General features: G+C 40.2%; 1 protein-coding gene across 1 annotated transcript in view; it reads right to left on the bottom strand.

The window, feature by feature from the left end:
• Window positions 1-23,963, bottom strand: part of KCNH8 (potassium voltage-gated channel subfamily H member 8) — a 361,687-nt gene that overhangs the window by 37,408 nt on the left and 300,316 nt on the right. The window contains exons 9-11 of the mRNA XM_026496942.4: window positions 20,478-20,677; window positions 19,361-19,610; window positions 13,138-13,352 (exon numbers count right to left, since the gene is read on the bottom strand). Coding sequence (XP_026352727.2) covers window positions 13,138-13,352; window positions 19,361-19,610; window positions 20,478-20,677 — 665 coding nt within the window. The remainder of the gene's footprint in view (window positions 1-13,137; window positions 13,353-19,360; window positions 19,611-20,477; window positions 20,678-23,963) is intronic.

The following is a 23,963-nucleotide window of genomic DNA, read 5'->3' as shown; positions in this document are numbered from 1 at the left end:
TCACTGGCTGTCTCTATCCTGTCGAATAAATAAATAAAATCTTTAAAAAAGAAAAGAAAAGTCAAAGAGTCTCTTAACACTTATTCAAGAACTTGGAAAATGCAGGATGATTTTGAGGGAGAGAGATTTACTTATAAATATGTGGTTCATATCATTCTAGAAAAGCAAAGGAGGAAAATACACACCATTATGTGAGAAAACTAGAAATTTCTCCACACTGACATAGATTTTCAAAGGTTTCAGGCTTCAGGAGCTATGTACCAACTCCATGATTTGGGAGTTCAGCAGTTAATCAGTGCTAAAAGAATTTGCAGTTTAAACTCATTATACTGAGCTGAGATTCCATGCCCCCCAATGACCTGCTTCTGATTAGGGTACAATGGCTCCTTGGTTAGCTTGTAAAATCAGCTACTATGTAATTGTAAGGAAATACAATAGCTGGTTTCGTAAGAGTTTCGGGATACACGCTGAGTACTTTGGTTCCAAACCAGGTCGGTGAAGGAAGTTGCTCAATCTGGTGTGAGAAGTTTTCGTATCATAACTCCTGATGGCACTTCTAAAGCTAATGTGAAATGCCTAATTCTGCCAAGGAAGCTTACTGTCAATTATACACTGTAACGAAAAAGGTGAACAGCCCTATATTTTGAAAATAGTGTTTGTACCAGCAAACTGAAATGAGCTACTCTGCTTATTTAAACCGCAGAGCCTTGGTTAAGCTCAGTTAGCCAGAGAAAATAACAGGCCTATATAGGAACATGATAGAGGGGTCATAGGCAGCTGCTACATGACCAAATGCATATTTTTTAAAATATTTATTTATTTGGGAGAGAGAGAGAGAGAGAGGGAGAGGGCAAGAGCAGGAGGGGCAGAGGGAGAGGGAGAGTGAGAATCTCAAGGAGACTCTACGCTGAGCATGGAGCTGGACGTGGGGCTCAAACCCAGGACCCTGAGATCAGACCTGAGCTGAAACCAAGAGTCAGACATTTAACCAACTGGGTCACCCGGGAACCCCCAAATGCCTATCTTTTATGATTAAAGCACTCTGTGAAACTTAAGCATGAAGAATATTGCGTTTCAAAGCAACTATTTACAAGAGTTTGTGCAAAGCAATTCTGGCCCTTCAAGTTTCCAATCTGCTGGATCAGGCTGTGCTTGTGAAGTTTTGTCTTTGGGGATTGTGGGAAACTGGCACGTTGGATTCTTTGAAGGAACAATTCTGGCCTTAGTTGGACTGTGAAGGCATACTACTTTTAGGTAATATAGATGCGTCCAAAATAAGTCATTTGGAGTTTCACAGTGGGAGTCATATTCTTCCTATTAATTTCCATTAGATCTTTAGGACATGTAACTTCTACTTGGCACTGGCTCTAAATCATTGACTTTAAGTATCTCCTCCTCTCTTCCTTTTTGTTAATTCATTCAGAATTTTTAAATAAATACTTTTACTTGGAGAAGTCCATTAAAGTGATTCTATGGTAAATTATTTAGAAAAACTGAAAAAATATTTTAAGGTATGAATACCCTCCTATTTATTAATCTATTTGGCAGATACATATTCCTATAGGCTGAACTTTCACAAAACGATGGCGCACTTCTCTGTCCGGCAAGCTGCAAGCATCTGCCTCACGCTTTCCACAAATTACTAAAGGATATCATGTGTGCCCATTCTGTGTTTCCTGAAGAACACATTCTCATTTAAAGTCGAAACAAAAACACAATAGTAAAATACAACACGTACAGAGAACAAAAAACAAATAATTTGGTTGCACATCTTTTTCAATGTTTAAAAATTTTCTTGAGCTGGAATAAAAAAATAATAATAGAAAGGTCATGCTAGAAGGTATGACCTATGGTTCAGCCTGGTTAATTGTTCACCAACTGGTTAGCCGTTCATCCGGGTGGATGCACCCTGTTGGACACACAGCTTTAGGAGATTTCCCAGACTGCCTGCACGGAGGCTGAATCACATGACTCATTCTGGCCAATGGGATGTGAGCAGAAGAGATCTGTGCCATTTCTGGGGCTGGCCCCCGAGAAATACAAAGGCAGCCGCCACCCTCTCTCTTAACTGGTTGGCTGACTGGATACAAAGTGTCTGGGGAAGGACTCTGAGTTCCAGATGCTCTGAGGCCTGAGGGGTGATGGGGCCACCAGATAGAGGAAGCTTGGATTCCTGCATCATCAAGTGAGAAGCTGCCACCTGTACACTGTGATATGAATGAGCTTTACTGCAAAAATCATTTGTTCTACTTATTGTATTAAATTACCGAGACTTGGGGTTGTTTGTTGCAGCATTTAGCTTCACTCAACTGACGGTTTCTTAGTGACCATTTAGGCCTGAGATGAGGAACTGGAGGCCCGCAGAAGGAAAGCAACTTGTCCCAAGTCATACAGTTTCTATGTGTATTGGATCTAATACACGTAGTCATGGCTTTTTTGACAGAATCCTGTTTCCGTTTTTCTTTTCCCCGTATATAATGCTAACATTTTGTCCCATCAAGACGAAAGTACGACTAATAAAAGAAAAAACGTAAACTGTACAACCTGGAATAGAAATATGCTTCGTTAGCCCTAGTCGGACCTGGGATTGTTTATGAATCCTGGCAAAACGCAGTGACACAGATCGGTGACCATATGCTCTGCTCTTAAAGAACTTAATCTTCCGAGTGGAACATATAAGTGGGATTACCACATCACTAAAAGCTTAGCATCTTACAGATGTTCATCTCAGAATTTTTCCTTAATCATTTTCCTCAATGACATGGAAACCAAATCCTTTAAATCCCGATTCATTTCACAGACCTGTATCTCCATGGATCCCTCCACCCTTATAGAGTTGTCATTAGTACCGCGGGCTGGCCTGCCAATTCATAATCTCAAGGTACTTCAATCTCCCCCCCCTAACCTGGCATCTTGCTTACTTCTGATTTCTGACTACTTGGCTACTGTTTCCTTCAGTCAAAGCCGCCGCTCCTTTGGCATCCCATATGCTGGGTTTCAAAGGCAAGCAGATAGATGCCTCCAATCTGATGAACCGGAGGCCTCCAGATCTGCCTGCCGAGCACAGTCTGCGCTGGGGTGTAAGCAGACTGTCTCTACCATATGTCATCATCTCTGCCGTCTACACCCTTTTGGGGAACTTCACGGGAAAAACACTATTAGAGATGTTTATCCTAGGATTTTGTAATTTGTTTTTTATTTTAATTTAATTTCCACCAACTTAGCTCATTTAGAACAATTTTAATTATACCACCCACTGACTCTATGTTTTATCAGTTGAGTTTGGGCTTGGGGTTAAAGGGCTAACCGAAGAAATGTTGTACATGCCCAAGGATGACCGGTGAAATATTAGACTAGCAGAGTGCAAACAGTGAAATATATACTATAGTAAAACAGTCAGGATTATTCTAACAAGACCCAGGAGATCCAATTCTTGAATGAAAAAACAGAATAAAATTATGTTTTCAAAAAGTCCTGACATACAGAGGTAAAGTATTTGCAGATTGATTGAGGAATGTTAAAAATATTGCTTCTTTCACCTGTATTCTTTTTGTTGTTGTTGTTAGAGGGGGAGGGAGAGAAAGGGGAGGGGCAGAGGGAGAGAGAGAATCCCAAGGAGGCTCCACGCCCAGCACAGAGCCCACTGTGGGGCTCTATCTCACAACCCTGAGATCATGACCTGAGCTGAAGTCAAGAGTTGGATGCTTAACCAACTGAGCCACCCAGGCACCCCTTTCACCTATATTCTTAATCCTTTTCCATAACTGTGTGTATGTGCACATAAAGGAAGTACTGAGAACATTTTATTTCAATTGATAAGAAGGCCTCCAACTTCTTACAAGAGTGAAACTAAGCCTGAAAAGAATGGAAATACTATTTTGTACATCTGAAATGATCGTGGAGTGGAGATTTCACAGATTTACTCTCAAACATGGAACAAAGGAAGAATGAAGAACCATTACATATATAGATGACTGAAAAGCCTGTACTTGAATGGGAAGACATTTTCCCAGAACTACTCGGTGACCACAGGGTTATTAATAATAGATAGATGGATTTATAAGCGAATGAAAGCACAAGTACTAAGAGAAAGGACAAGTTGGATGGCCAAGCTACAATAGTTCAGCCGTCTTACTCATCCTCTTGTTAAGGAGATTTCTCTCCTGAAACATTTAGGCACAGTGGGCTTTTGATGAGACATGACCAGTAATAGCATTAAGGTTAAGAAGATTAAAGTGAATGTTATTCTGGAAATTCAGTATAGCTTCTGCCGTAAGTCAGGATGCCTGAAGGAAACCAACTCTTTTAGGAGAATTATGTTCTGATTTATAGCAGAGTGCTTTAGTGGACAAATGTACTAGGCTGGGATTCAGAATGCCGGCGTTTGACTCAATTTTATACTACTTGATTCTTTCACTAATTCAGTAATCTCAGGCAGGAACTGCTGGGACAGCCAGTTCCTTCATCCGTTAAGCAAGGATTCAGGGGTCATACCAGGATTAAAAATTAAATGAAAGGAGGTAATGTAAACAAACCCCCTTGCTCCTAATACGTACTTAATAAACATTAACATCCTTTCCTCGTCAGCAGATGTGCTACTAAGTATGCAGTTAACACGAAAAAATAAAACCTATTCAGAAATATTTTAATTTTTTGACCAAATCTTATTTGAAACACATACTTGGAAATGGTTGATGGACGACTCCATCCCAAAGTAAAAGTCTACTTTGTGCAAAGGGAATATTCTAACTCATTTAGGTATATAATTCACTTAAGTTAAATACCTAACCAACGACTGGATTTTTAGTTCTCTGAATGAATAGATTTTCTTTGCTCCTCCCTTTAAGTTACTTGTAATCAAAGGAAAAACTGAGTTTTAATAGAATGGCACTTAAGATCACTTCCAGTCCTAATATTTTATTGTTCTGTGGATATGGAAACATATGTATGTGTGTGTGTATGTCTGTGCGTGTGAATGAATTAAATTCCAATCAGCATTCATCAAGCCCATACTTTGTACCAGCAGTTTTACTAGGAAAATGATTACAAAGATGAATAAAATATAGTTATGGCTCTCGAAGAACTTATATGTATACAACTGAATTCTCCACTTACAATTTGTTTGGGTTCTTCAAATATTTTTTTTTAATTTTCTCATGAAAGTATAACATACGCAAAAACATGCACAAATAAAAAGCGTACAGTTTGAAGAATTATCAAAAAGTTGTGTGGTTCATTTTCTCTTACATGTGAAGCTTATTTTTCCATGGAAACATGTCTCCCATGAATGTCCCATTAACCTAAAACAGAGCTGACATTCACTGCTCCTAGGAGTAAGGGACAGAGGAAACATGTCTAACTTTGTTTTGGTGGATAAACTTACACTGTTTCCATTGGGTTTAGGATTCAGGTGGTGTGAGACTGAACTTGCAGTTCCTGACCTCCCTTGCTTACTTACTGAAGGACTGGACTAGTTTTTACCTCTCTCTTCTTTAACTAGCCTTCTTATCTAATACATGAACTTAGCAACTTAGCTCCAAGAATATCGTGAGAATTAACAGAAGGCAACGTTTGTAAAGTGCTGAGCATGCATCTTGGTTCACAGGAGCTGTGATACCATCAGCAGCTTCGACACCACCTTCACTTCACAGAGCCTTGTCCAGAGGTGGGCTCCGTTACCCGAGTCTACAGCAGAACTTGAGGGCAAGCTCTGGGCTTCTATGGTGGCTGAAACAACCATCGAAAATGCAGTGGGGAATAGAGGACCCTAGGTTACAGTGGGGCAGGGCGGAGGATTCCTGGTGGATGCAGTCTCGGTAGTTCTTCATTCTCAAGGAATGTGCTAAATGGAGTCCTGCCTCTGTGTGTGTGTGTGTGTGTGTGTGTGTGTGTGTGCACATACAAATGTGACACTTTTTATTACACGCTGAACATCTGCTGCTCCCTGCAGGATGGAAGTAACCAGGAAAGTGGGGAAAGAAAGACTTTTATCTTGTTTATGGGGTGGCAGGTGGCCTTTTATCCTCTAACTTTCTCAACTCGGCTAACCCCTGCTTTCCCCAAGGAGCTTAAAAATCTAAATGTTCACTATTCAACTTGCAAACACAAGCTAAAATACCCAGATGTCCTCAAAATGTGGCTGGTCTCTGCAGGATATGCCTCATGCTGTTTGACTGACAAATGACTACAGGGGACAGAATCCAGAGGAGATGAAACAAGAGCCCATTCAGGGTGGTTTAAAGCTTTTTATGTGCTATTTGTTTTTTTTTTTTAATATATGTTTAAATAAGATTTGCTTTCTAAGAAAATGTTGCTGCGATATGATTGCACAACCTACAGTGATGTGATTCCCCATAGCTCATACAATCACTGGTTTTGCTTCATTTGTCCAACAACTACCTCTGACCACCCACCACTTTCCTGGATCTTATTTCAACTCTTCAGTCCATGGGTTGCTATGGAAACCACCATATTATTACAGTGTAATCTCCCTCCATCCTTGACCCCTTCACACAAACACTCCCACACACAATAATTGATGAAACCTGGGTAGGCACTTGACTTGAGCTGAACCACTCAGTCCTTCTACAGGAATCTAGAATCAACTAAGAGAGTCCAGCTTAATCTGCTCCCCACTTGAATTGAGGAGCTGCTATCTGCGACCATTTCTTATCATTTGGACAAGGAAAGAAAGATAGCATGATGATTGAAGGAGAGAGAAATGGAGAAGCAAGGAAAAGTAAGAAATGTGGAGAAAATCCTAACCTAATTATAAGAATTCCTAAGATCCAGGTGTGTGTATGTATGCACCTGCACGTGTGTGTGTGTGCGTGTGTGTGTATTTTATTTAATCTCGTAAGATACTTGGAATCCTTAAAATAAATCTTCTCTGCTTCTGATGCTCTATTCGAGTTGGATTTTTATTGCCTACAATCAATGTCCTTATTCTAAATTGCCCCCAAACTTACTAGGATCCTCAGACTGCCTCCTTGCCAATGCCCCACACTAGCTCTGTCCTAAAATAAGAATTTAAAAAAGAATCAGTCTGTAGTTTGAGAAGAATTAAGAATAACCTTTTTTCTTCTTAGGAGTACAGAGCCTTCACCTCTCTGAGGTGGGAGAAAGAGAATTTCACGGTTAGAGAGGAATGGTCCAGTGGAGTCCATTCTACCCTGAGATCTTTCAGGGGGAAACAGATGGGGACAAGACTGATAGTAATGGAGGGAATGAAGCAGTAAGCCTGGGTAATTGCTTGAAGAAAAGAAGACACTGAAGGTCTTTTTGCTGCAGTCAGAGCAAGTAAGATGTTAATTAAGTGCCAGAAATTCAACAGCAATCTTCATTTACTGAAAGCCATCAATGTAAACACGATGCTGGGCTCTGGAACGCAATCTTTTCCTCCAAGGTAATATGTTTGCCACAACTTTTGAATCCACTGAAAGACCAGTATGAGAAAAGTTTCAGAACGTAGAAAACATACTGGGTGCAAGTAAAATATCTAGGCCATTATTTACCGAGCTTCTCCTATCATATCTGACACCACCTTCAGCACCATAAAAGTGTACGGTAGGTAAAAGAATTGACTACAAGGTATTTCATGTAGGGAGAGTATTTTAAAATATACAACTGACAAACAAAACACCTGTTGCTCCCGGGATTGCAAGGAAAGCTGACATGATCAAATGACACGGGAGTCCTTCAATATGCAATTTTCAAAGAGTAATTATTTCAAAAAGGTGCAGAATTAATTATGTTCTCTTATTACGTAAGACTGGGCCAGCAGATGCACACCTACCCACAGGCCACTCTCGAAGAGCTGAGTATCAGGGCTGTCAGATACGATTTTTTAAATTATTATCATTTGGGAAATCATTTTCAAGAAAATTGCTTCCAAGTAGCCCAATCCTATTCCAGTCTGAAATGGGAACTAAATTTAAACCAAGTCCCTCCTTTGGAAATAGCTCTCTTTACAATCTTGAATTAAATTGTACTATAGTCACATAGGCGGCAAGAGATGTTGGCAAATCACAGACTTCACTTGGAAGATCTATTCAGGCTTGCTTTTATCTAAGGGAGGAAGCCCAGAGTCAAACCTCAGGGTACAGTACAGCTTAATTACTCAAGAAATTGTCCAGTGCCAAGTGGTCCAATGGACACATCTCAATAGTACCTGGGAATTAGGTGCTTTTGCTAGTGCAATTTGTGTTTGAGATAGGGGCTGCCTACTGAATACTTCAAACAAAATAAAGATTCACCTTAGCATATAAAAGGCATGGGGTCTAGACCCCGATAGAAATATGAATTCGCATTCAGATGCCACTGAAGCTAATGCTAACTAAGGAACATGAGATATACTTGACCAGATTCCACCATACACATTAGGGACCTTATACCTCACAGTTAACCATTAAGTGCGACAGACTCACGTGTTACGCTTTGATGAAGTATTTTATAAACACAGATCAGCTGCTTTGCTAGACCCTGGAATTTTCCACATGTAAATTCACTTCACCCAGAAGGTTTTTTAGTCTCATACCCTAGGCAATAAATGTGAGGAGGATAACAGTCCAGAATGATTTATTGGTTAAAAGTATTGGTTGTCTGCTTTCTGGGGGTATTAGTGTTGTAACAGTTCATCTATTTTTACAGAAAATACGTGTGTGAGCTTAGATTTGAAGACAGATCCTTTTTCATCTTAACACAACTTACTATTCCAGACTACCTGGAGGAATTACATTACCTATATTGCAAGGGGTTTTTTCCTTATTATTCAGCTTAAATTCCTCTTATGGCTTTTGAAAACCTCTTGTCTTGAATTTAAGGGAATGTGAAAAAAGAGCATTTCCAATTTAGCTATTCTTTCAATTTGTTCTTTTAAGCCTTACTACTGGTACTTTCTTTGGCTTTGTTACTTCTTAGGAATCTAATTCTGAATTCTCTTAACTTTTCCTTTCATTTTATTTTATTAAGTACTCCATATGTCTAATGTGGGGCTTTAACTCATGACCCCGATACCAAGAGTCGTATGTTCTACCGACTGAGCCAGCCAGGTGCCCCTCTTAACCTGTCATTTTAAATTCCATTTCCTGGCTATGTGCCTGCTGTCTTCAGGACTTTATTCACTTTCCTAAAATTTTACCTAAGTTTCAGGTCCCAAAGTAAACTTTCTGACATTCATTCATTCACTCGTTGAATAGATATTAAATGTTAATTCTACATTGGCTCCGACGTAAGCACTGAGGCTGTAGCCTAGAGTAAAACAAAGCCCACATAAAGTAGACATTCTGGTAGGAAAAACTGACCGTGAACAAGCAAATATACATATGATATACATATTAAAATAACTTCTGAAAAAGATAAACAAGGTGATGTGCCTGAGGAAAACCTGGAGAGACAAACTGCAGAGCAGAAGGTCAGGTTAGGCAGGAGGAGCTCCACCGCAGGAAGGGAACGCAGGCCAGCGTGCTGGGTGTGATGCTGGACGCAAGACGTCATCGGATGGGTCTGGAAAGGCAGGCGGGTGTTGGAATGCATAGGATCTCCAAAGTTATGGTTGAAGTCTGGATTTTATTAACAGTCTATGTGGATCCATTGAAATATTTTAAGCAACGGAATGACATGATCCAGTTTATAGTTTTGAAAAGGTTGCTTCTGGAGCCTTGAGGAGAGAGGGTGGTAAGGGAATAAGAATAGGGGCAGGGGGACCAATCAGGATACCACTTCTCATGTGTCCTGGTCAGATCTTTCAGCACCTTCCACACCGACACGCACACACGCACACACGCACACACACACAACCCCCACAGGCTGGTGATGGCAAATTGACTCTTCCATTACTATGAAACTTTAGCATTCTACTATGTTTATTTATATATGTTTTACCTATTAATATGGCCACACTGGAACTTTTGCAATAAATTATGGTTTATATGCATTTGTTTCTCTTGAGGGTCACTTGAGACTTTGAAGTGTTCAATTTATAACTATACTATTTAAGCATGGAGCCTGGTCTCTATAGAGAGTAGATGTAGGTTGTGGGGAAGGAGGATGTTAAGATAATGTGGAGGTTTTAAGCAGCTAGGATAGGTCAGCACCTTAAACCACCCAAGTATGATCAGATATGTCCAAGTGGGAAGAATGTGCACGTCCTCGAGGGCTCCCTCTCTCTACCTCAGGAGCCTTCTCTGAACTTTGCTGTAGCCTCTTGTGTTATGTTGGAGGTGGGCCTTCAAAGTCCTTCTCCTAGAGGTCACTGACCTCAAGAAACTGGGGAAACACCCCTTCCTTTACTAAAGAGGTGGGGAACCTGAAAGAGGAGATTTTATTTTTTTAAGCTGATTAGACTACATGACAATAATGAAAAATTGAGGAAAAATGAGGGAACACACTTAAAGTTTAATAGGTTTCATCACTGATAAACCCCTCAGTAAGAAACTAGCATCCTTTTTCAACCACCATTGCTGTTTGCCCTTAAAACTGTAGCTGATAAGCCTTCTGAAAAGAAGCAATACTTAGGGTTCCAGCTATCATGAATAGCTTACATGGAACTGACCCTCGAGTAAAAACCAAAGCTGGACAAAACATGTAAAATTACTGTTTGGAAGCCCCGGAGCACAATCAGCTTAGGGAAGGCTTGAAGGGCCGTGGTCCCCGAGAAAAGAGGGGCACACCAACGCAGGCTGTGCACTTACCCAAGTATCTTCCGGAGGGAATTTGCTCTTGCCTTGTGAGGTGGAATAGAGTAGAACAGAAGGAGCCATCTTCCTGGCAAAGGAGACCGAGGATGAAGTCCAGGTGACACAAGCACCTGGGATTTGAGGAGTAAAAGCCCAGAGAGCAGGTAACTGCCTCAGTGTGGCCCTGGACGCGTGAGCCGGCTGCTATCGTGAGCGTGCACAGGGCAGCGCTCCGAGAGACTCGGAAGGAAACAGCACCTGGGAGGAGCAGAGTTCAGCCACCACGCGTGCTGAGGAGACGGAGGCTGGAGTTCAAGCCGCATCAAACAGGCTTTCAGCTGAGATCCCGGAAAAACCGTGGCTTAGGAGTGAAGGCTACAGCCCCCGGGGATGGGCAAAGCTGAAACAGAGCAGCCTAAAAATAACCTGCCAGGAACTCTGGGCAGGATGGAATTGGCTGGTTGGAACCTGATCGGCCTGCCAAGAGAAAACCTTACCTGCGTGGAGGAAAATAATAGAATAATTTTCATAAACAGCATCTACCTTTGAACAAAAGTATGACATCTGCTAAAAAGAAGGAACCAAATGACCACAGCAAAACAAACAACGCAAGAGAAAGAACAGATAATGAAAGTAATCCCACAGGCAATTCAGGTATTGGAGTCTAAAAATCACTCTGATTTATGTTCCGGCAAATAGAAAAAAAAGGGATATAAAATTTGATCAGAGATACAGATCCTTGAAAAGGAATCAAATAAAAAGAAGGCAGGGGTTGAGATCCAATATTTTCCACTCTACTAGGCTGAGGCATGCTGGCTCTTTTGCTCTTCCCGCATTTCTTTTCTCCTTTCTGGTTGCTTCCACTCTCCAGTACGTCTCCATGCTTCAGAAATAGTTGTCCCATGAGGCTGTCTTAGAGAGTGCAAAAGACAACTCTAGTTTTAAAAGGGGCCCCTATTGAGGGGCACCTGGGTGGCTCAGTTGGTTGAGAGTCCGACTCTCGATTTCAGCTCAAAGCGTGACCTCAGGGTGGGGGAATCGAGCCCCACTCTGTGCTCGGTGGGGAGTCTGCTTGAGATGCTCTCAATCCCTTTCCCTGTACCTCTCCCCCTGTGCTGTCTCTCTCTAAAATAAATAAATCTTAAAAAAATAAGTCCATCTGTTGAATCAGAAGATATGAAAAGTGTCTTCAAAAGAGACAACAAACCCAGTAGTGTATAAAATGACAGATATCTGTGTTCAGATTTTAAAAGGACAGCTATCTGTGCTCAGACTCTGTCCCAGTCACGTACAAGTCTGTGCGACTACATACAAGCTACTTAGCCGTCCTGAATCTGTTTTCTGTTCCATAAAAATTGATTGATACTTACCTTACAAAGTCATTTCAAGCTCTAAATGAGATGCTTTATCTAGGCAGAGGGCTTAGCACAAATAGATTCCCAATAAATATTGATACGTCCTTTGATGTTTGCTATCAACAGTGGAGAGAAGCACACATTCAAAACCGGTTAATCTTGAACTTCAGGCTGGGATACCATCTACGTATTGATTGTCGTTTGATATCCTCAACCAAGATCAAGCAACATACAATTTGTGTTCTTTCTCTACCTTTCCAAGTGAGGCATATTAATGACTGACAAAATGCCTGCACAATATGGGTTAGTCGAAACCAGAGTTCTTTAAACTCTCGGGAAAAAAAAAAATCGAGTATTGGAAATATCTGGGACAAAACTCGAGGCAGCGATCAAGGCTTTCGTTGTTACAGAATGCTGTTCATGCTCTGGCTTGCCTTTCAACAATCATTCCTATTAAATCATTTGTATCTCTGACGCATCTAATGAAGTCATGGTCGCGATCAGCTTAATCGCAGGATGCAGAGTAGTACCCATTTTGTTAGGAAAGCTGTTTGTATAAACTGAAACATGCAGCAAATATATAATTTCATAAAATGCTCATTATGCTTTCAGCGTGACAATCTTTGGCTTGAATCCTTTTATGCATATTTAGTCATTTTAAGATAGACTGTTTTGGGTACTGGTTAAGAAAAAGATTATTCTTAAGCAAACTCCCTAACAAGCAAGCGGAATAGTAAACAGTTACAAACACAGCAAACTCTGAGCCATATATTCTATCTGGAAATCTTTAAATTCTGGAGAAATCACACAATGTAGCTAAATGTTATATGTCACTGAAACTGATTCTCGTTATAAGCACATGAAAATAAGCAAGAAAAAAACTGAATTAAGGGAATTCATCTGTAAACAATACTTTTCTAGAATGCTGATAGACTCCAGGCTTGACTTCTAGCTAATTATTTAATTGTTCAACTAGTGGCTGAATAATCACGCCTTATTCATTCAGAGACTCTTACAAGTGAAGTCATGACATGTGCTTTTACTGTTATAAATGATCTCCAGGCCCCATGTTTTTGGTCTCAGCACTAATTAGAAGTGAGACTTACATCACTCTCATGACCTTCTCGAAGGTTGTATGTGAGGTCATGCTGAATGTCTTCCATGAATTTATGAGCATATTCTGGGTAGAGGTCTAGCACTTCAAAGAGTCCTTTGAGGATGATGCACTGAAGGTCGCAGTAGGTTAAAGCCTTCACATCTGCATTGGTCTTGATCACTTGGTCCTTAATTGATAGATTTGCTCCAATTAAGTCCCCTTTCCCTTGAAACAGTGAAAAAAAGAGACATGTCACTTTTAAAGAAAAGCAAGCTGGGACTGGAGATTTCATTTGACTTACAGGCTTCCCTTCTCTGAGGTGACACCACAGAAGAAAAAGACACCTTCGTCTCGGCAGTATGGAGATTTGGGGCCTAGTATTTCTCTGTTTGGGGGGGGCGGTTTCTGTACACACTAGAATGTTTAGCGCCATCTCATATTCCTGACCCCAGTGGTGACAACCAAAAATATCTTCAGACATTATCAAATGTCTCCTCGTGGGCACAACTGTTCCTGGTTGGGAACGGTGGTCTGGGAGATAAGGACTAGCAGAGCCACAGTTAGGAACTGTCGGTCATTGATGGGCTCCAGATAGCCCCTCGTGGCATTCGATAAATGACTTTAGACAAAGAGTTGATATGTTTGTCACAGTTGCCTCAACTGCTCAGGAGAAATAATAATGGCTCCAACTTTTTTATTTTTGAGCTCAAAAAGGCTCTGTATAAGACCATTAAAATGTGTATTAATAATTTTGATTCTAGGGGCGCCTGGGTGGCACAGCGGTTAAGCGTCTGCCTTCGGCTCAGGGCGTGATCCCGGCGTTCTGGGATCGAGCCCCACATCAGGTTCCTCTGCTATGAGCCTGCTTCTTCCTCTCCCACTCCCCCTGCCTGTGTTCCCTCTCTCGCTGGCTGTCTCTATCTCTGTCAAATAAATAAATAAAATCTTTAAAAAAAAAAATAATAATAATAATTTTGATTCTAGCCCAATCATTGGCTTCATCATCAGCTTGCTAACTAACATACGCAGGTTGTTTTATTTACCTCTGAACACGTCTATGAGAGAGGAGGGCAAGGAGGGAGGAGGTGCCCTCCCTCCCTCTCCTCAGAACGGGGAGGTAGAGAGAGGTATTGGACATCACGGACGGCGACATCTGCCAAAGGAAAATGGAGAACACGGCCATACTTTTGATACTCTTGATGGTAGAAAAGGCGAATTTTCCCATCAAAAAAGAAAACGAATAAATAAAAACTAGGAGGTCTTAGCTTGCGCCACTGCAGGGAGAGAGACCCACCACCACTTTGTCATCTGCGCCCGCCCCACACCCAGCACCCCTGCTATTTTGCCTACAATGCTGCCGCCCATGAGTCTTAAGCTGGATTCCCCTGCCTGGGAACTAGCTTGCTTCCTTGAGCTTGCTGATTAGATCATATTGGACAATGTATTTGGTTTTTTTTAAAGATTTTATTTATTTATTTGACAGAGATAGAGACAGCCAGCGAGAGAGGGAACACAAGCAGGGGGAGTGGGAGAGGAAGAAGCAGGCTCACAGCGGAGGAGCCTGATGTGGGACTCGATCCCAGAGCACTGGGATCACGCCCTGAGCTGAAGGCAGACGCTTAACATCTGCGCCACCCAGGCGCCCCTGGACAATGTATTTGAATCTTTAAAACCGGTTGGTTGATTTGAATCAGTTTAGCCTAGCAGGAAGGTAAGCATAAATGTAAGTGCTAACAAAGGGCTGATTGCAGATTTATTTTAGACACAAGCCATTAATTCACTCAGCATCCATGTGAGAAACACGAAAGAAAATCCATCCAATCCTCAGACAAACTTAGGTTAAACGCTGAAATAATATGATCTAAGTTCACAGAAGACGCTGGCATTAGATTCATGGCTCCAACTTAAAATTTCTTTGCTTTGTCCTCCTGCCTGGGCTTGAAATTTTATTATTTTTTTAATGGCCACTTTGCTCTGTCTCACAGGGAATCAACAACCAACCATTGATCCACAGAGAAACCACCAAGCAAAGAGTATCTTTGGAATGGTATAGAACCAATTGTCCTGTCCCTCATTCAGTTAATTTTTTAACTTCTAAATTTTTATTTTTTTTTTTTGTGCCCAGCATTTCTGGAAGGAAAGTCTCTGACTTGTAACAGGCTTCAATAAAATTCTGTTTTGTTAAATTTCACAGTAAAAGGAAACATGCCAAATTAACCATGAATATTTGAAATAGTCATAAATATATAACAGATAAAAAGGAGCATTTTAAAATTATTGAATTACATCTGCATATTAGCTCTGAAATAACATTAAATTCACACCTTGAAGTTGAGCCTATTTGGCCAAAGGAAAAAAGGACTGAAATCTGCACTTATGGAAGTTGAGGGAATATATAACTACATGATGCTGGAGAATTCAAGTGGGATTTATTGTTGTCACCATACTGCTAAACTTGGCAATTTTGTTTCTTACATATTTTGTTAGAAATCTAAATTGGTGCTCAAAAACTCAGAGTTGGACACTGATGTAAGATGTCAATATAGCCGGGATGCTTTGGATATAGCAGATTTTGAAATTTGTTTATCTCAGGACAGTTTATCACGATGCGGAGTCTTGCTACAAAGAGCATTTATATTTTCTGTTAAACAACTGGTGTTCGGAACGATGTGAGGGTCATCATACTTCCATACCTTGGGTGATCACAGCATGGCTATTTAAGCCACAGTGACCCCCGCTATAAAAACAGCACCAACATCTTGCCAAAGTTGGCACTCTAGAAAGAATTCCAGTTTATTAATTCATTTAATGAGTATTTATGAAACACTGACAGGCGTGCCGGACCTCGTGTTCAGCTCTGGTGCGTGTGCACTGGTGAATAAGAACATGGTCCCTACCCTCGCTGATTTTATGGTCTTGTGGGTTTCTCACTATCTAGATTTAGGACCTTGATCTAAGTTTCTTATTTACTCTAGGTCTCAGTATCCTTATTTCTAAAAGAAGAGAAAGATTTCTATGGTCTCTTACTATCTCCATTTTTCAGAATTCTATTATTGATATTTGCTAACCAGTTACTCTTCCCTGGGGGATGGGTGTGTGGGGGGAAAGCTGATGGGGTACAAACCATCCGGGTTGGAGCAGTCACGTGTTTAATTATAATTAGGCAGACTAATACCATCTGTGAAGAGCACATTTATCAGTGCTTTGTCATTTTGTTTTAAACAACAGTCATGAAATTGGTAGAAAAACACAATTACCAGGACATGAAATGAAAGTGTGCAAGGCAAACAAATTCTATCTCCGTAACAAATCCTCGACTCTATGTCAACCTCTTCCCCAGGCATCAGATTAAGAAATGCCTTCACGGATTGATTGGACAACTGAGTTGCTTGAATAAGTTGTGGCTTGACAGCTGTTTGGTGATACTTCTTCCCTACAACATTATATATTAATTCATTTTGTTGGCAGAGTGAACATGTATTAAATATCTACAGATCAAACGTGAAGCCATGGGCTTAAGTTTATCAAAGTCAGTTTTGATTTTAATTGGCCCTATAAGACAATATTACCATAGGGAGAGTAAAATACTCAATCTCCATTGAAATACTGTTAATCACAGAGATGAAATATTAATAATTTGTTATCCTTGTTTGGGTTTCGTCCCAATACACATACGAGTATTTAGAATGGTCATGCGGCAATTTGCATTTAGATCACTTTTGGTGTTCGACACAGTAGAAACAAAGATGTGAAAATGTTTATCACGAAAATCATAATTTATGGAGGAAGTTGGGGCCAAGAGCAAAAGGCAATGGATTAACTCTTTCAGCTGTGAGTAGAATTTTTTAAAATAAAAAATCCAGTTGAATTATGTATTACTAACAATGTTAATTACCTAGAAGCTGTTGAATTTGTACCTATTAATGTTCTAATGTTATAGACGATGGCTTCATATTCTATTCCTAGAATTGTTGCCAGCTACCGAATGTAAAAATACACCAAGATTATGGAAAAAAACAGATTATGTGTATTTAAACATAGTACATTATTTTTGCTTACAAGCATATCAAACCATATAGTTTTGGAAAAATAAATGTATGCCCTCTTAAAAGCCAGCTATGTCAACAGGCAGGCTATAAAACTTATATGGTCCTAAGGAAACCCATGGAAAAGTATTTTATGATTAAAGGTAAGTTTTTGAAGCAAATTTAGAAATAACTGTCAATTTTAATTTAGAATCACAAAATAATAGAATGACCATTGATAAGTGAGCAGGAATGTTAAATTCTCCTCTTAAAAACACACATATAGAAAGCCTCACTCCGACACTGATAATGAACTGGCCAAGCTGAAAATAAACTTGGTCAGTTGCTATTCCGTACTTTTTTTTTTTTTTAAAGTTATATTTAAATTCAATTTAGTTAACATATACTGTTTTATTAGTTTCAGGGGTAGAATTTAGGGATTCATCAGTTGCATATAACACCCGGGGCTTATTACATCAAGTGCCCTCAATGCCCACCACCCAATTGCTGTACCTCCCCACTCCCCACCTCCCCTCCAGCCTTTCTGTTAAGGAGAAGAAACATAAGAGGGTGAGTCAAGAAATGAGCCACAGCTTTAAAAGGCAAGCCCGACCTTTTCCCTGGTAAGTGGCAAACTGGATGAATATGAAGCGATGAGAAGCCCGTGGGTACTCACTATTCACTAGCCTCGACCTCTTCAGCTTTAATCAGGGATAATCACACCAGCCTAACAGGGTAGTAGGGTTTAAGTTGGATAATGGACATAAAACACCTGGCTCATATTATGGATTCAATAAATTTTAGTTCTCTTCCTTTTCCCAAAGTTTAATCTGTTTTGAAGCTTATGAACTCGAATCCAGAGAGAGCAGGCTTACAACGATTACACAGAATAACTGGCCTCACTTGGAGGTGGAAGGAGCACCGGAGATAGAATCAAAAGACCTGGGTTAGCTTTGACTTTGAAAAAACAGCGAAAATATCACTCCCATCTATCTCTTTGTGTTAGGAAGGCTGAAATAAGACCCTGCATGTAAAAATATTTTATAAATGGTTAAGTTGTTTATAAATCTTCGTTCTTAAATGATATGAAAAATAAACTAGCCCCTTCTTATTTTTTTTTTAAAGATTTTATTTATTCGACAGAGATAGAGACAGCCAGCGAGAGAGGGAACACAGCAGGGGGAGTGGGAGAGGAAGAAGCAGGCTCATAGCGGAGGAGCCTGATGTGGGGCTCGATCCCGTAACGCCGGGATCACGCCCTGAGCCGAAGGCAGACGCTCAACCGCTGTGCCATCCAGGCGCCCCACTAGCCCCTTCTTATTAACACAAATTCTAAACATTGATGTACTACATTGGCTTTCAAAACATATTTATTGTTCAGGCCACAACCTGACACATTCATAGGCTTTCAATAAGTATTAGTGGAATAAACAAACTAACAAATAAGAGACAGTGATTTTAAGAGAAGTACACCTAAAATCGTGAGTAGGAATTTGTCCACATTAACTCTACGTGTCCTCTTCTGTCAGCTGACCTTTTATTTCCATGAAAACCAATTATGTCTGAATAGATGGGAGTCAACTTTGTGGAACAAAATCTTCACAAACTATTCTGTGGAGTTTCTTTGAGGAAGTAAAAAAAAAAGGCTTATGGCCACCTTGATGATATAGGATTAGTGACTGCAATGAGAGCTTTTTCTCAATGCATAATCATTTTTGCACTATTTCTAGCCCAGATGAAATAATTTTTATGTTCTTCCCTGAATCTGCAGAAATGCCCTCTTAACACTGACCAGCTATTTTATCAAAAGGCAGCAAGCATCACGACTAATAATTTTGCTTTAGGAATCAGAAAGAACTGTGTTCATTCTCTTATCATGTTATTTGGGACAAATTAAGTTAACGAAGATACTATTTATTCATTTGTAAAATGGGGTTAAGATACATACTGCTAGATTTTTAATCCAGAATGAAATGATATGTTGTATGTAACACTCAGCACAGCGTAAACTCAGTATGTGGCATAATAATTAATAATAAACAGTTGGCAAATTATATACACTTAAAGAATAATCCTGATTCCATATATTCACCCAGAATTTTCTTACTCGCAATAGCTATATCTCCCCCCGCTCCCACCCCGCCATTTTCTCTTCTTCACTTATGCTCTAGGGTAAAATTTCATGAAGCTTTTTCAACTCAGACCTACCAAGAATAGCCAGCACCATGCTGTCTTTAAGAACTTCCATGGAGCCTGAGCATACAAAGTAGATGGCCTGCAAAGCATCTCCTTGACGCAGCAAGTACTCCCCCGGAGCACAGAAAGAGGTTTTGATGTGCAGAGACAGAGACCTGAGGCAGCCCCGGCTGGCACACTCAAAAAGGGACAACTGCAGGATTTCCTTGTTCAAGTGCATAGTGATGTCAGAACGCAGCTCGTCTGGAAAGTCTTTCAAAAGCTGTCAAGATGAAAGAAGAAATCAAGCTGGGGTAAGTCCGGTCTGATTGATTTACTCTGCAAGAGAAGAGGGGTGTTCTTCCCACTGTTGGACCAACCAGAGTACAGAAGAGGAAATATATGTCTATTCAACCCTGGGGCGATTGTTCAGCAACTGTGACCCCAGTTAGGTGCTACTTAAAAATCAGCTGATAATAAGTTTGGAGAAATAGGATAAATTAATAAAAGACTCTAGGATGAAAATGTATGGCTTCTTGTGACTTGCTTCTCACAAAGACTCTCAGGACAGAAGGTATGGAATTTGGACCCACTGGTGTTTCCTCCGGCATCATGATCATGTCAAGAGAGGAGAAACCAAATGATCACTTAGAAGTGTGGATTACAGTATGGTTGGGCGGTTGAGGCACGGTTGCTTTATTTATAGGATTCTTTTCTTACAGTGGTGCTCTGGGGTATTCCTGGAAGTCCACAGATAACACATGCGCCAGAAGACATTTGCTTTCTTACTTTGTCCGTTTTAAAGGCACACATTAACTTGGTTATCTAAGAATCCAACATTACACAATTCAGTGGTCCTAAGAATGGAATGGTTCCTCCAAAGAGGGTCAATGAGAATGAAAGTTAGTCCACCCGATCAACCGAAGCAGCAAATTAATGTAAAACATCGGTCCATCCAAAGTGGCATCATGAAAACATAAGCCAAAAAGGATGAAAGAAGATGGACCGAGTTTCATGAGGGATTAAAAAACAGAGATAAAGAAGCTGGTGGGTGTGTACTTCGCTTCTGAGACCTGCTTTAGAGCACCTTGCTTTACCTAAGAATATGTGCTTTGTGTCTGAAAACTTGAACATGAGAAATGAACGTTACCTCATTCGAATCGATTCCATTGTTGACTGACCAGGTTGTTTGGAAATATTCGAGCATCCTCTGCTTAAGCTGCTGGGGCAGGTGATGGACCCGTATGAAGTCCTTCAGATCCTTAGTTCTAGTGTGATAGAGGGACCATCTGGAGTACATCCTCTGTATGATCGCCGTCACGTTTCCAAACACCAAGGCATGCATCAAAGCTAGAGAAGACAGCACAGCATACATGGGGGAGAAATAGGATGGACGGGTTCACCCCTTGAGTCTAAATTTAGCTTATATATCCTGAATCCAGCAGAGTATGTTACTGTGGCCATGTTGCTACAGCTGTTCGTACAGCTACTTTGTCAGAGTGCATCCTGATGCCGTCCTTGGAATCCAAATGGCTTGATCAAAGTAAAAATATCTTTTAAAAATACTCATAATAGGCAAAATCGGCCTCTCTGACTCACGCTTCATCTGTTAGCTGCTATTCTGGCTATGACAAAGTTGTTTGTACTTTTTACATCTATATTATTTTAATGGGTATAGTTTAATAGCCATGAGTAAATAATTTTAATATAATTTCATAAAATAAGCTATAAAGTTATAGTTCAGTGGTTATCATAATAACAAATACATTTTAAAAGTAAATCTATTCTAGGGGTACCTGGGTGGCTCAATCCAACTCTTAATTTTGGCTCAGGTCATGACCTCAGGGTCAGGAGAGCCCTAATGGGCTCCGCCCTCAGCATGGAGTCTGCTTGTCCCTTTCCCTTCCCCCTTCCACCTCGCCCCCACACTTGCACGTGCATGCACACACTCTCTCTCAAAAATAAGGAAATAAAATCTTTAAAAAAAGTCTATTATAACCAGTTAATCTTTACTAGTCATCACTTAAAATTAGTTTTCCCCTAAGCCATCACTTAAAATTAGTTTTCGGGTATTAAATAGAACACATTTTTATTAATAAAAGCATGGAGAAAGTTGCTAGAAATGTAATTGAGGATTTTTTTGAGCAATCTAAAGTGGAAATTAATATGGCTCCCATCACCAACCTTACTTTAGCTCCGCGGTTATTTAAATTTTGGGGGAGATAGCAGAAATTCTGACACCATTAAAGAAACAAATGCATCCACAGAGAAAAACAGGTATTCAGATGGTACCTATATACATGCGACTCCTGTTTTGATGAGATTTCTCAGTCAGATGGTATTTAATCCCCACTTTCTCGCTGAGCCTTCTCCTTTCTCAGAACAGCACCAGATTATAATAGGATAGAACACTTTGTTCACAAGAATTCAAGAGCTGATGGGGATTGGAGATGGGTCTTCTACTGGAAAATAAGTGATGTCCAGGAGTTGCCCACTGTAAGGAGTGGTCAAATATCTTATAGTCAGAAAAAGCAGGACAGGAATTTGCACTAAATTGTCATTAGCCAAATAGAACTTGAATGGCCTCTGCAGACACCAGCCGATAGTCCGAGAAGGCCTTGGACCCACCTGAGGCTGTGGCACTGGGAGAGCTGAGAGCCAGGTCTAGTTACATTGATGGGCAGATCAACTCTCAGTGATACTCAGATTTCAGCCCTGATCCCCATCCTGGACAGAATTGACAATGAGGTAAATTCAGGGGTTCGGTGAAATCATCTGTTTCAACAGCTTTTGGGTTAAAAAAAAGACTAAAAATTTAGTAGTTTGTCTATTAGGATCTATCAAATCGTCCCTGTACCAAAATCTCAGTGGCCAAGAAGCTCTGTTAAAGTTTCTTAGCATCAGAATGGATACAATAGTGCAAATGTGTCAACATATTACTGCGTCTATCTTCCTGAATCTCCATCCTGTTTCAGGATAGCCCCAGGTAAAATTCTTTCTTTCCTCTACATTTGCCAGAAATTAGTGACCACTGGCATGCTAGTTTCAATCTAATCTAACACTGGAATTAAAATTCTTTCAGGTTATATATCATCATTTCTCTGTGGAAGATATGGTCACCACACCTCGAAAGACGGTAATAATAAGGAAGCCCCCAACATTTTGGAAAAGTTACTAGAATAAGGCTAAACTTAGGATCTGCATACATGAGGAATATAAAGTTGCAGAGAGAATATGGGCTTCAGAATCAGACACATCAGGATTTGAAACCTGACTTAGGCACTTCCTAACCGTGAACTTGGGAAGATGTATAATTGCCATGGATACCGGTCCTTATATAAATGCGCATAGTATTTACTCATAGGGCTTTTTTTGAGATCTAAGGAGTTAATATATATATTTTTAAAAGTGCCTAACATTGGGGCGCCTGGGTGGCTCAGTCATTAAGCATCTGCCTTCGGCTCAGGTCACGATCCCAGCATTCTGGGATTGAGCCCTGCATCGGGCTCCCTGCTCAGCGGGAAGCCTGCTTCTCCCTCTCCTACTCCCCCTGCTTGTGTTCCCTCTCTTGCTGCCTCTCTCTCTGTCAAATAAATAAATAAAATCTTTTTAAAAATAATAAATAAAAGTGCCTAACATTTTGTGTGAAAAGCAGAGGGTGCTCAATTTATGTTCATTTTTCCCGTGAGAGTGGAAAGCATAAACAAGAATTTTCAACACACTCAGTGGCCTAAAATATGGGGAAAAGGACTCAGTTAAGGTTTTCCAGCAACCTCTTAAATACTTCAGAGTGATTGTTAGTGGAAATAACTTCTCGATGAAAGACAAGAAATATTTAGTAAGTTCTTGCTCCATACAAATGTAGGTATATGTTCCCCTAAATTTTCAAAAATGAAATGTCTTCCAACAGGAGAAAACTATTCCAAGAAAACTGGATATTGCCTAATAACTTACCGTTGAATGGCTCTTGGGAAACCGTAAATAGAGGTCCATTCTGTATGTTTGTTAAAGCACAGTAACTCTGATGTCAAGAACTTTGTTTGGAAGAAGAGACCTCTATTTAAGGTAAACACTCAGCAAAGAAAGGAAACAATTCTGCTCCAAGTCAAAGAAATTAAACACCGATTTCAGGCTCCCTTAATATACTTATGGGCTCAGTGTTTGGAAGCCCTGCCATCTGTAAAAGTCTGTAATAGTCTTTCCTGGAGATTAAACTGAGTACTGAGAACAATTTTATTTCATTTATTTTAACACTGCTTTCCTTAATTATGTGTATGATTTTAACTTTGCTTTGCTTAATTATAATGTGTGTAAAGCACTTAAAGTAAGAGAAGTAATATATTCAGATCATTTAGCATCCTAACTGTACATTATCAATAAAATGAATTACTGGATTCATCGTAGCATTCTAAGTGTTGTTGGGAAGTCCCCGTCTATCCGAGTCACCATAATTTCACGGTCTCATTTCAGCATAGGCAAATACTTCTCCCTTAAGTGGTTAAAAAATAAGACCCCCACCAGTTTCTGAAGTTATTTTGCCTCTTTGTCCCTGGTTATGGCTTTCAGACCGGCAAAGAGTGAACACAACTGTCAGGCCAAACCATCCCGGGTGCTGTGGCTTAAGAACTGCAATAGC

This window comes from Ursus arctos, unplaced genomic scaffold, assembly GCF_023065955.2.
Source record: "Ursus arctos isolate Adak ecotype North America unplaced genomic scaffold, UrsArc2.0 scaffold_20, whole genome shotgun sequence".
In the NCBI taxonomy this organism is placed as follows: Eukaryota; Metazoa; Chordata; class Mammalia; order Carnivora; family Ursidae; genus Ursus; species Ursus arctos.
The sequence above is the reverse complement of the archived record's forward strand: the minus strand, read 5'-3'. Positions and strand labels throughout refer to the sequence as shown.